Source organism: Tuber melanosporum (genome assembly GCF_000151645.1).
Source record: "Tuber melanosporum whole genome shotgun sequence assembly, scaffold_279, strain Mel28".
NCBI lineage: Eukaryota > Fungi > Ascomycota > Pezizomycetes > Pezizales > Tuberaceae > Tuber > Tuber melanosporum.
The window spans coordinates 1-13,190 of NW_003298951.1; the positions used below are offsets into that span (position 1 = coordinate 1).

Here is a 13,190-nt window from a genome sequence, read left to right on the forward strand (position 1 = left end):
TTGGTCTTTTTTTCTTTTTTCCTTTTCGGAAAGGTACAAGTATGATGATACTATTATAATATTATTGAATATAGAGTGTTATTGGCGAGAAGGGTTGTCGCAAAGTAAGCAAGTGGTGTCACGTCGGGAAAGGAAAAAGATCGAATCTATTCATCTATTCATCCAGAGCACACAGTATAATACACAACAGCTTCTCCCTAGCTTTCCAAGCTAAAATCTAACATAAGACAGCACCCTAGCCTTACGACTCTGCCCATAATACGCATCCAACTTCTCCGACTGATCCGTAATGTCCGAGTCGTGCGTTTTATCCGTTTGGAGGTCCATTTCATCCTATATATCCCATTAGCCTCGAGTCATGTCGCCCCCGCCCAAGGGCCACATATATATCCGCACTCACAGCAGTAACAAACTTTGTTCTGAAAACCATCTTGTACCCGGCGAACAAAACCACCATAAGCGGGATCCCGATGCAACTCTGGAACCAGTGCCCAGCATTCGCACGTCCCGTGACTGGTGAGGCGCTAACATAGATGTGGCAAACGAGCATGAAGAGTAAGGAAACGAAACCGAAGGCTGGGAGCCAGGGCCTGAGTGAGGCCTTGTAGGTGTACTTGAGGTCGAGGAGGTCTAGTCCCTGGGCCTTGATCCCGGCACGCCAACGCCAGTTGCTGGCGATAATCGTGGGCCAGCAGGTGAGGAATGCTATCCCAGAGAGAGAAGTGAACCAGGTGAATGCCGTGGCGGCGGAGGCGGAACAGTTCATGTAGGATAGGCCGACAGCGACGAAGGTGGTCGCCAAGATAGCTCGGACTCTGCAATCATCGGTTATCACTCTTGCACTCTCACCCGTAACACTTAAGATGAGGGGATTGCATACGGCCTACCACGTTCGTCCACCCTTCCGAATCCCCAGCGGGAAGAGATAAGGCCTATATCGGTCATGTTGTAGAGAACCCTGGACCCGGTGTAGATGCTCACACTGCCAACGCTGGAAACGCACAGCAGGACAATGGCGTTCAACACATCGGGAAGTACCCCAATTCCGGCCTCCTTGATGGCAATAACGAAAGGGCTAGCCTCGACCGCGCTGCCGGATTCGGATCCCAGCAAAGCCGGATTTCTCGCCGACACGACAAAGGTCAGGAAGAGGAGTGTGACAACGTAGAAAAAGACGGTGCGGAACATCAGTGTGCGGACGGCGCGGGGCATGGCAATCATAGGATCCTTGGTCTCGCCGCCCGCAACACCCGCAACCTCTGTTCCGCCGCATGCGAACGCTGCCGTTACGAATACGCTCGAAAGGCCTTCCTTGCACCGTTAGTCATAGCATTCTCAGTCGGGTGGGCGAGGTGATGTGAGGGGCTCATGATATCATTGCAACCTTTGAAACCGTTGACAATAGCTCCCTCTGCCCAATACTCTCCGTCATGAACCCTTCCCTCCGGTCCCCCACCCCCCATAATAACCCAAATCACGACAAGGAATACCAAAACGCTAACCACCTTAATGCTGCTAACCCAAAACTCAATTTCCCCAAAGACGCGAACGGGGCAAACATGGATCATGACCATAATAACGTTAAAGGCGGTTATAAGAATTGCTGCATGACCTGGATCATTGCTCCACCCTACGGGGAGCCAGTAGCCGACCAAGATCCGTGCAGCGGTGGCCTCCGTTCCGAATGCCCCGATCCAGCACGCCCAGTAGAGGATCCCGATTACGAAGCCCCAGGCCGGGTCAATGTAGCGGGCAGCGTAAGTGACGAAGGAACCGCTCGCCGGGTAGATAGTTGTCATTTCGCAAAGACATTCTAACTACCCCTTAATATCACTCCCTGAATAACAGCTGAGGTTGAGAAGCGGGCACTTACGCATCATGGTAGTAAGAACAAGGCCCAACCAAGCGAACGAGAGGACCAGCGACAATGGCCCACCAGTACTCAACGCTTTCCCACTCCCAATGAACAAACCCGTCCCGATGCTCGAGGCAATCGCCAACATTTGCAAGTGCCTCGCACCGAGCGCACGTTTGAGGTGTGGCCCCGTGCTTCCAGATTGCTCTTTGTGGAGCGGCCGTTCGCCCGATTTATTCTCCAAATCAGTCATTCTCGAAGCTGCAGCGAGGGAGAGCAGAGGTGGGCAGAAAGGGATGAGGAAACAAACCCGACGGGGAGGTCATGTGTTCTATATATTCAAAATCCCGAAGGGCAGGTACCTCAGTTGCACCCCACTACCCCCGAGCTGTCAAAGTCCAAAGAGTCTCTCTCCGGTACAGCGGGATGATCCGGTACACAGGCCAGGCTTTGATGTAAAGAAATTTAGAACTCACGGAGATCCATACGGGGTAACGAGGCATCCGGATCACCTAGATTTGGGATGGCGGGGTGTGATTGTATAAGAATAGTAGTCGAAGTGGTTAGTGCGTCACGAATGCGTGTATTGACCCATTTCGCCCGCTCTAACCCCAAAGAGATGCGGGGAAATGGTCCTTATCGCAAACCCCCCCGAAGGAGGGGGATAGTATTCGGCGGTAAAGCGGGGAACACTTTCCCAGGGTTCACAATCTGCAGCTTAGAGTGCGCTGGCCAGGTACTCGTATCCAAGTATCATACCGAACAAGAAATAAAAACAGGTCACCAGTCATCACTCGGATAAACTTACTGCCCCAATTAGGGAATCTTGCTATCCTAAACACTTCCAGGCCAACTCCCCTTCCAAGGAATGCCAATAGAGCAGCTAGGACGACAACAGGCAAGGCTTACCCCTTAAAAAACATGAGCCATAAGCCATGACGACCGGGACACGAGCGACACCTCCACTCAACCCCACCAAGCAACATCACCTTCGTATACAGCACGAGACCTCTTAAGGCATAGCTTGGCAAAATCTCAGGGGGGCTCTTGAAGCCACTGAGCTGAGAGAACAGTTCCGGTTTCGTCCGGGGGCATTGAGGAACCGAAGCGTGCGATTTTATGTAGAAAGAACCTTTCCAGACCCTAACTGATCGAATACGCTCTGCAATCAATTATTCAGGTATTTTAACAACCCTAACATCGCAATCGCTCAAAAGGTCTAGATACACTACCAGCGGGGGTGGGGAAAGGACGAACACAATTATATAGTGTCGTCTATATCCTACCTGTGCTTGTAATGTGCCACCTAGAAGGGCTACGCCACGAAAAAGCATATCTTGGCAGCCACAAATCCTCTATGAGAATGCCATGACATCAAATACTGAAAGGACAAAATACCTAGTGCTTCTGTGGCGGTGAACGATGGACAATTATCATACTACCGGTATACAGAACTAGTTCCGACCCTAAAGCACTCCTCCACGAAATCCCCCTACCAAACTAAAAAGCTAAAAGCTTAAAATAACTCGAAGAATCGGTTCAAAGAGCTAGAAGCTATCATTAGTCTGGGAATAAGCAGGGACATGGATATCGAACTCTTGCTCTAACTCAACCTCAGCTCCAGATCGATCTCAATCCATTTCTGGACAGCATGCTCATTAGCGCCGGGGCTGCTAGAGCACTTTATTCTAATATACTTGTGGGTTGTGAGAGTACCCTACTTGAGCTTATTTTCCTTAGATTTCCAAAGGTGTTCAAGCTCTATACAAGTAATCAGCTTCACCACTGCAAAAGGTTATCTGCGCAGTAAGTTAGCTGTATGCCCTTCTGAGCACCATATCGGACCAACTGGTACTCATTCCTTCACCCTGTTCGGATTCGATTACTGTTCTTCCTCGGTTTACGTAAGGACCACAGCCCTGCCAATTCCAAAAACACCTATCCAGAGCCCTCCAACGAGTATAATTACCCAATCGAGAATTTCTAGAAAAAACCCCCATCCATCCCCCTCCTCCCTTTCCCATGATTCCACGCCGAAGCAAACCGCGCCTCACTCATTCCTTCTCACTCGTATTCTACTATATCTTAGGGCTAGGGCATTGAACCCCTGTCGAAATAATCACAGGCCAAATGACCTCCAAGGCTCGGCGCCTATGACTCTCCCTCCCCCACCCTTAGCCATACAGCTGCAATAAATTCCATCAATTTATCATACCTAGTTCTGCTGGACCGCTCTACCCAATACCCCAAAAATGGGCTCCAAAGACTCCTTCACAGAATCAACATGGGATCTAGGAATCCACGACGCCCACTGCCACCCAACGGACACCATGTCCAAAGCTGGGACAATACCCGCCATGAAAGCTAAATCCTTAACAATAATGGGAACCCGCAAATCCGACCTCCCGCTCGTAGCTTCACTCGCGAAAGATTACCCGGAGAAGGTTGTCCCGAGCTTCGGTTACCATCCTTGGTTCTCCTACCTTATCTACGACGACACTGGATCCGCTGGTGAGAGGGTGGTAGATAAGCAAAATCACTACACCACTGTCCTAACCGGGGCCCCGACTGAAGACCTTGTTTCCGCCCTGCCCGCCCCCAGAAAACTAAGCTCCATCATAACGGAGCTCCGCAGCCACCTGGAGACCTTTCCGAATGCACTAGTCGGGGAAATAGGCATGGACCGGGGCCTTCGAATACCATTCCCGGAAAACACGAGTACGGAAGCGCATGCAGTGTATATCCCAGGAGACACCGAAGACGGGAAAAGATTGACAAATCACCGCGTATCAATGGACCACCAGAAGAAGATCTTTGTCGCGCAGTTGAAGCTAGCCGGAGAACTAAATCGTGCGGTCAGCGTGCATGGGGTTCAATGCCATGGCGCGCTGTTTGACATTTTCCGCGAGTTGTGGCGCGGGCATGAGATTGAGGTTGAAAGTCGGAAGGAGATGAAGAGAAGGAGGAGGAGGGTGAAGGGGGGGGTTGACAGACACGAATATTTGCCCGACATTGAGGAGTCGGAGGATAGTGACGACGAGTTCAGCGAGGAGGTGGGGAAACAGCAAGAGAAAAAACAGGAATATACGCCGAAACCCTACCCTCCGAGGATATGTCTTCACTCGTTCTCGGCCCCTGCCCAGACACTCCAGCAATACCTCACCCCACCATCTCCGAAAAAAAGGTACCCATCAAAGGTATTCTTCTCCTTCTCGTCAACCATAAATGCCCGGCCGGAAAAGGGGCATATGGAGAAGATTATGGAGACGGTGAAGAGAGTTCCCGGGGGTAGGGTTCTCGTGGAAAGTGATTTACATACCGCGGGTGAGGAAATGGACGCTGCGCTGGAAGGCGCTGTACGGGTTATTGCGGGGATAAAGGGGATGGGAATAGACGAGTGTGTGAAGGTGCTGGGGGAAAACTGGAGGGAGTTTGTTTTTGGCGACGTTTGATGGGCTATTATTATACGAGTGCCCGTAGTAAAGGCAGTACCATATTGACCCCTTAGGTCGCCAATCTCGGGATTCCGAGACAAAAGTTCTTAAGAATGATCAATTGCCTTCCTGACGCAGTATATCCTGAGTCATTTGGCTGTCCACAGACGTCACTCCATTACAAGTAGTGGTGTGTTTTATCACAGGCAACAATAAAGTTTTCTATACTCGTGCAACCAAGGCAGTACCGTAATCCCTCCAAACCTAGACACCACCATTTCCCGAGAATACTACCATTTCCCGAAAACATCACCCTCTCCTCCATACTCATAATAACTACCCTAAGCGTGTAATTCCCGCCTTCATAACCGCCCCGGATCGCTATCGTATATAGTAGCTTCCACCCCTATTCAAGAGTATTTGGTATGATACCAGCCTAGTAAGCTCTAACTTGTCTTGATGGGAGCTGCTCGTGCATGCTGACTGGCCGGGGCAGTGCAGGTATAGTATCATGCAGAGAGGCCAGCCCGGGAATAGATGGCACCTGTACTGTACCCAACCAAGCCCACCAGACCTGGACTCGGTCGTGCAAGGATAATCGAACTTGAGGTTAAAAAAAAGGAGAAACAACCCCCCCAATCTTACAGTATCTTTACTACAGGTTTTTACCGACCGATTGCAGCTGTAAGATCCTTTGCTACAAAAGCTATCTGGAGGGAAACTAATAAATATGCCATGCCTAGTTCCTTTTCAATGGGGGTCTTGCATTGGCACAGAAAATTCAGTAGGTTGATTGGGAGGGAAAAAATCGCCAGCAGACTCAAAGTCAACATACCGCTTTCTCTAAGGATTGCGGGTTTCTGCATGATATTATTAGTGAATCCTGGATGCTGGATTGTATGGCTTTTTTTCTGCTTTCAGCTTTTCTTTACCTCCCATTCTCCGTTTCTTTTTTCTTGGCATGCATGCCAGTTACTTGTACTTTTTGTGTTTCAGGGACTCGATGCTTTTCTGCTTTTATTTTTTATCTCGGAGCGCGGGGATGTGCGAGACGGGAGGACCCTCTCAATAAAAGTACTGGTAGCCGGGTACAGAGTCTCGATTACTACGAAGTTTCCTTCCTCCCGCAGGCTATGGGTTTCCACGCTCGTGAGCGCTCTCATTCCATGGAAATGCCGGAGTTGAAATACAGACTGGGTTATTTTTTGCCCTAATATGGAAGGGCTGGGCCGACTTGTGCTCTGTGAGTTCCATTTCCTCATCAGACTACGGTACCCCGGTGGTGCTGGTTGGTGTAATTGTCGGGCACCGGCGAGGGAAGGAGCTAGAGGAAACTCCTTGGTTGTTGGGTTGCCTACAGGGGGGTGGTGTCTTACCAGGAAGTACTGTACCGGTGCGAATCTGAATGCATGATTGGAAAAAAAAAGGATGGCCAAGAAACAATGACAGAATGCCACCCCCAATAACCGCGCCCTTGGACGTCCTATCATGGGACAAATTGCTCTTGTCCAAGTTAAGACGGCAGGATACGGTACTAGTACCGTAGGGTAAACGTGACCAGTATTGTGGCGCTGTACTGTACTGTACTAGTACAGTAGGACAATTCCTCCTTCTGGCCCATGATACTGCTCGTCAACAACGAAGCATACCCGGAAGGCTGGGAGGGGTGGGCAGAGGAAGGAAGGTCGAAAGGAGAAGAGCAAAAACAGTCGGCGAACATCCCTGACTTGGTGGGAAACACAGAGAAAAGCTCCCTGCGAGATCTCCACATCACCTAGAGATAAGTATTATTAGGCTGCAGGGGTAACGCCAGCTATTTACAATTAGGGAGCGAAGGTGCCTGTGCTAGCAACCAAGTGCCGTGCTGCGGAATACCTGTAACCTCAGAGTGCAGTTACTGTAAATTCGACTTTGTGCCATGAGCTTGTGTTATGATACTGCGCGCTGTTCCTGCTCCGGCCCTAAGTTACAGCCTCGTCCGCCTGGTCGGGTGGGCGGGGGGGCCTTTGCTGTTCGAGGGTCTCCACATTTCTGGGCTGGGGCCATTTCACTCGCAGCGTAGCATATCGTTGTATCATAGGAACGTTGTTGTTGCTATGGTACTGTACGCGCTGTGGCTTCAAGCAGAATTGGAGATAGCCCCACCATGGAAACGAACGAAGTTGGAGAGAAGGATCCGATGATGATTATTGCTCCGTGCTGGTGGAGTCGAGTCCAGTTAACCCCTTTCGATAACGGGCAAAGCCAAGGTAATCTCCACAGATAAGCTTCTACACAGCACCTAAACTGCCTCAACCACTGCCAATATCACGCCCAATAACCCACCCGCTATCTCTATCAACTACCGGTACCGCCATCAAAAAAGCTTAAACGACACACACCCAATTCAGCAAAAAGAGGAAAGGGCACAGCATGGTATATTAAAAGGGATCGGGAAAAATAAATCATACACACATCGGAAGGAAGGAAACAGTGAAAATCACCACGAAATACCGATACTCCAAAGTTCCTCCGACGCTGGGCCCCATTCCGCTAAAAATATATATAAAAAAAAAAAAATCAAAACTCCCAGAAAACCCCACAGATGCTGCAACCACCACGTCCTCAAAACGTGCGAAAGTCGCTTTTCTTTTCTTTTCTTTTTCCCCTTGGATTTCGGGCTCCCGCCTCTTTTGTTCACACAGCTTCGCAATAGCCGCTGGCATCGCCCACGAGTCTGTCCAGCGCCACGCCCGCTGCACATTCTCGTGCCTCGTTTGCACCCTCGAACTCTACGTCTGTCATTGAGACGTATTCTCGACCGTTTACTCGGACTCGACAGGAGTACATCCTAGGCGAAGGATGGTGGATTATGTAGACTGGAGGGGATATGTTTGATTGTTCGCAATAGTCTTTTGTCGAGGAGAATTAGCTTTCAAGAGGCGTAAATGCTGGCTCTTGGAAGGACAAACCTGAGAGCTTTTGTTGACTTCCTGTCTCGATGAAGAGTTTTTCGAATACTCGACAATTCATTATGTGGCTGGCTAATCGCATTGATGTCAACATCATTTTGGTTGAGGTTAGTTTTCCGAATTGTTTTTCTTCAGAAGGATACAGTAAATTTTGGCTGTGGTAAGCGCAAGGATTTATGACTGTGGTCGTGGCAAATCGGCCGAGGGGAGATGATAGCACAGGACAAGGGGCAAAAAAAACGTAAAGGCTGGAAAAAGGTTGTGTCGGAATGGTTTATATAAATGCCAAAATATCTTATGACGATCAGGGTCGGAATATGTACCAGCCGGCCTTTACTCGAGTCAGCAGGGTCAAAGTGCGAGGGGGGGATTTGGTAAATGGCAATTCTTTCCTAGCTTCTCCACTTCGCCAGCGTGGCACGGTAGTTTATTCGGGTTTTCGAGGCTGTGGGTGGGAAGCTTCAATCTCTATCGTGCACGGCTCCTGGCTGGGGGCATCCTGACATTAAAGGGTAACGGTGAGCACTTAATGAGCTCGTGGGACTTGAAAGTGGTATCCTAATTGCTTTTTCCTTTGGGCCTTCAAGACCAGCAGATATGTCCGCCCATTGCGTCAATCTCCCTCTCTCCTCCTCTTCCTCCTCAGCTCCCCACTACGGGAATCACCTATTGTAATGCGACGTCTCGGGGCCACTGAATCACTCTAAGTGCAGTTGGTACACTATATAAAACCGTTTCCCTTTGCTCACCTTGAACCGACTAATTGACCGCTATGGAGACAGAATCCACTTTACTCGTACAGTGCTGGTACAGCCTGCACCGCGTCTGTGCTTTTATTCCTTTTGGGGGGCTAGCGGGTCCCTGAGCATTCGGGACACTCCTAGCCTCGCCCCTCCTCCGCTTCTTATGTTCGCAAAGCAGTCAGTTCGCGAACAGTTCGGCGGATGGTTACCCTCAATGCAATTATCAGCCGCTGCAGATTGTTCTTTCTTATTTTTTATTTTTTTCCCTTTTTCTTTTAGGGCCGGGCGGGCATATCACCTTAATCCTCTGGCATCCTCCGATCTCGTTCCTGCTATCATACACCACCTTTTCCAACCGCCTATTCCACCCCCTATCGCGATTGGGTCCTTGAGTTTGGACTCCCGTTCTGGTGACCTATTTCCCTGCTGGCCTTTCCCACTCGTTCGTTGAGGAGCCTTGAGGGTTCCACCATTCTTGCCGGACGGGAATCCAGTTTTATCTATGATTTCTCAATCGGAGGTACCATACTTTATATGTCCGATCTTGGCGCAAAAATCTAAGCTATTGTAAAGCCTGTAATACTACTTTGATTAGTTATGGTGTTCTTAAGTGAGTTGTAAGTCATAAAAGTGGCCCATTTTTGGTGAAAAAACCCAACTATGATACTCCTTTTTGTGCTAAGATCGTACGTATGATATGATACGTACAGTACTGTAGAGTACCGTGCGTTGCCCAGCTTGCGCCGGCGGGGCCTCGTTTAGACACTTACTGCCCTGTCTATCTGCAAACCCTTTGGATGAAGCCCGGGCGAACACAATCGTGACGACAATCATATACGAACACTTGGGTCTTATCAATACCTACGGGTATAACAACACCTGAAACAACCGCTTTGTGCATAATGCTTATCATGCTGCGTTCCCCGAGAACCCTCAAGATCCTCCCCCACTGAGTCCTTTCTCTCTCTGTTTTTTTTTCTGGACCTCCACAAGGTATGAAAAAATTTGCACCGCGTGCATACTTCGGACTTTGCCATCATGCTTACCGTATCGTACCTGTTTCCATCTCCTCTTATCATGTGGTGATTAGATCTTATTAACTCATGGACAGAGAGCAGGTGCAATACGGTAGGTGCGCACCAGCAAGTTAACTGACATATGATAACCCCAGCGAAAGCATCCCCCGGCCGTTTAGCAGAATTGGGTCTCTTGGTCCGACGCTGCGCGGCTGTCTCGTGTTATCGTAAGATCAGCGTTATTGACACATCGGAGCGAATGCAGCCAGAATGGCCACGATTGCCAGATTCGGCCCTTTCGGCACATCGATTTAGAAATTCCCTGGTTTTGTTGCCGTCTTAGGTGCTAATGGGGTACGGGTAACTCAGTTGTGGAGCAAAAACTCAGAATGCAACAGATGAAGCTAGAGCAGTTACTCCGCGGGGACCGGAAGATCTCTGTTTCAAAATGTCTTGATCGGCTGAAAGAAGGTTTTCTTTTTATAGTCCCAACCAGTCGGGGGCTCCCTCTAACATGGGGCTCGGGGTGCTCGTGCCTTTGTCCCGGATCATCGTCCTATATAGGAGAGCGCTAGCGTAATAGTTCGGGATGACTATAGTGTCACGGTGCATTTCCACAAAACTGCCTTTCCAAAACGGGTGCACGTACCGGTGCCGCTGAGAGATCTTTTTTCTCCTATCCGATCTCGTCGCCTACCGGTATATCGGCCGTGGCGTAGGATAGAGCGTGTATCCAGGACCCCCCACCAGCACCAGTACCGGTAGTGCACATGGCCTCAGTGGTAGTGATGGTGGACGGGTGTGGGATTGCGGGGCAGTCTCTGATGGATAAATACGGTTTTGTCTGGGTTTAATAAGATACCGTAGCTGGCTGGTGTGTCATCTGCAGCAGACCAGGCACCGCACACGGATGCTACTCTTCCCGTTAGCATCTGATTTTCGACTTACCCAAGCGTTGCTGTCATACCGGTATGATATCGGCACTCTACTCGCGCAAGTGAGATCAGGGCCTTTGGGTAACGAGCTTGGAGGGTGCCTTCCAAAGAGCACTAGAGGAAAATTGGGCTTTAACATATACGGGTAGAGTAACATACAGTACTAGTATGATATGATACCAGTAAATCAACAATTACAGGCTAGATGCCACCCGACCCTCTCTACTCAGCCCTTCAAAGTCCAGTTGTGCTCTATTCATATTGTTGAAATTCTTGATTGAAGTTGTATTGCTTGCTTGATTGATCCTCTCCCTGAGGGGCTATAGGTTCCTAGTTATGCTACAGGGGGGCGAACTAAAACAGTACCGGTACATAACATACCGGTAATCAAGGTTGTATATAAGACAAAAAGAAAAGTCAACGACAAGAGCATTACTAATCCTACAACAGAAAGGAAAAGTGAGTGAGATACCACTACAATAGAGTTCCGAAGGAAACTCCATCATAGTTAATGATGGAACATGTTTATCTACTGATGAACAGGTACTGATAATGATGACAGAAAATCTGTCATCATTGAATATGCAGCCGATGCATATTCCAAAGTCATATTAAAACACATAACCCGAGGTTAGGTATGAGTGACTGACTGTGTCGCAAGTGATGGAATTCAATGTGTAGTCTACCGTAGCATATGAGCCTAGGGAATCTCAGGAGTCAGTTTTCCCGTATCTGAATTGACTATGGGAGCCCCTGTGCTCGGGCACATAGAGTGTCTTGTACTACGGTATTGCCCCCAGTAAGCAGTACCTTGCTGTGCTCAATATTACGGTTCGTGTCGTAAGTTACAGTACAGCACAACACTCATTACCAGATCTTACCATAATTTAATTTGTGACAAGGCGGAAGCGGCTCCCCGGCAAGCTTTCTCCCAATTTGTCGGAGGTGACGTTTCAATACCGTTATCTCTCCAATAAATCAATCGAGTGTATCTCAGGGGAGTGGTTATCCCCATTGAAATACCCGCCATTTCTATCACCACCGAAATAGCAAACATGCCTCCACTCACTCTGGAAATTTCCCTTTCAATCATCTATCCAACCACGACGACTCCATTCTCTGATGGATCCGTCAGGATCGATATCACCGCTCCCGACCAGGCACATAGGGGAGATGTCGTTCCTCAACATCAGCCCCCGCCCACGATTCTGCAAACCGGCCCATCACACCCGATATACCGCCTTCCTCAATCCCTCTCCTCTGGGGGCATGAAGATTCACTTGAATGCTTACGCTGCGTCGGGGGGAACCCCCGAGGTCATGTCCCACCGCGAATTGGCCCGCTCCTCCCGCACAAGCATGATTGACAAAGATCATATTCTGTACGAGATCACGAAGGTGCCTGTTGGCTCCGATTACCGCCTTGAGTGCTTTCGCTACGGTAAAGGCACCGGAGCGTACGGGTTCGGACTGATGTCTTTCGTCAGTGGGTGGCTGTCTGGTGGCGTTTGGAACGTTGAGTATAAAACTCAAGCCTCCGGGGCCAAAGTCGAGACCTCTGTCAAGATACAGATTGATGACGGCGGCTCAGAGCATGGTGTTTGGAAGTTGATTGAACCGGTCCAGAAGGTGGTTGCTAGAGAGAGACCTCCGAGAGAGGGAGAGTACGGTGAGAATGGGCGCTCTATCGAGATTTTTGAGGATGATTTTCATGGGCAGGGGATCATGCCCGGGGAAGAGTGGAGGGACTTCATCGTTGCTTGTTGGATTACGAAGGTTTGGAGAGAGGCTACGAGAAAGCCACTTTTTGAAACATCAGTGAGAAGCAGCACTGAAGCTGGTACCCTGCGAACTTGGTAAGGAGGTGATGGGAACTGCCGTTCGTACTGTCCCCAGACCACTCAGGGGGGAGGGGAATTAGGTGTTTATAATCTTTGACATCTTGAGTGTTTATCAGGCATTACCAGATTCAGAGGGAAAACGTTTAGGTGGGGTTTTGAAAAATATGAGGGTTGGGATCCCCGTTGCGATCCGTATCTTTAGTATTCCATTGAATACGCTGTAAAGTCCCTTCTGTTCCCGCCTGTTCTATGTTATTGTCCGTTAATTGATCATGCTTTATTCTTGCTCTAGAAAATTATTTTCGCAGAATACTGCATTATCCATATCATCATCATTGTACGGTAGCAGTTATTACTTTTGCGGGATGCAGCCTACGAAAAAACTTAATATAGATAAAAGCGATTGCGTATAGTAC

At 49.2% G+C, this 13,190-nt stretch overlaps 3 protein-coding genes; 2 read left to right on the forward strand and 1 right to left on the reverse strand.

Annotated features, from left to right (window-relative positions):
- Positions 1–210: 210 nt before the first annotated feature.
- GSTUM_00001333001 (uncharacterized protein) lies at positions 211–2,108 on the reverse strand (the record flags this gene model as incomplete). Its single annotated transcript, XM_002838762.1, has 5 exons — positions 211–333; positions 401–815; positions 881–1,307; positions 1,385–1,813; positions 1,874–2,108. 5 exons carry the CDS (start codon positions 2,106–2,108, stop codon positions 211–213), a joined length of 1,629 nt encoding a protein of 542 aa, XP_002838808.1.
- Positions 2,109–4,039: 1,931 nt separating this feature from the next.
- On the forward strand, positions 4,040–5,362 carry GSTUM_00001334001 (uncharacterized protein). XM_002838763.2 has 1 exon: positions 4,040–5,362. The coding sequence occupies exon 1, from the start codon at positions 4,108–4,110 to the stop codon at positions 5,305–5,307; it is 1,200 nt and encodes a 399-aa protein (XP_002838809.1). The 5' UTR covers positions 4,040–4,107; the 3' UTR covers positions 5,308–5,362.
- Positions 5,363–11,913: 6,551 nt separating this feature from the next.
- Positions 11,914–12,951, forward strand: GSTUM_00001335001 (uncharacterized protein). XM_002838764.2 has 1 exon: positions 11,914–12,951. Exon 1 carries the CDS (start codon positions 11,990–11,992, stop codon positions 12,791–12,793), a length of 804 nt encoding a protein of 267 aa, XP_002838810.1. The 5' UTR covers positions 11,914–11,989; the 3' UTR covers positions 12,794–12,951.
- Positions 12,952–13,190: the final 239 nt, after the last annotated feature.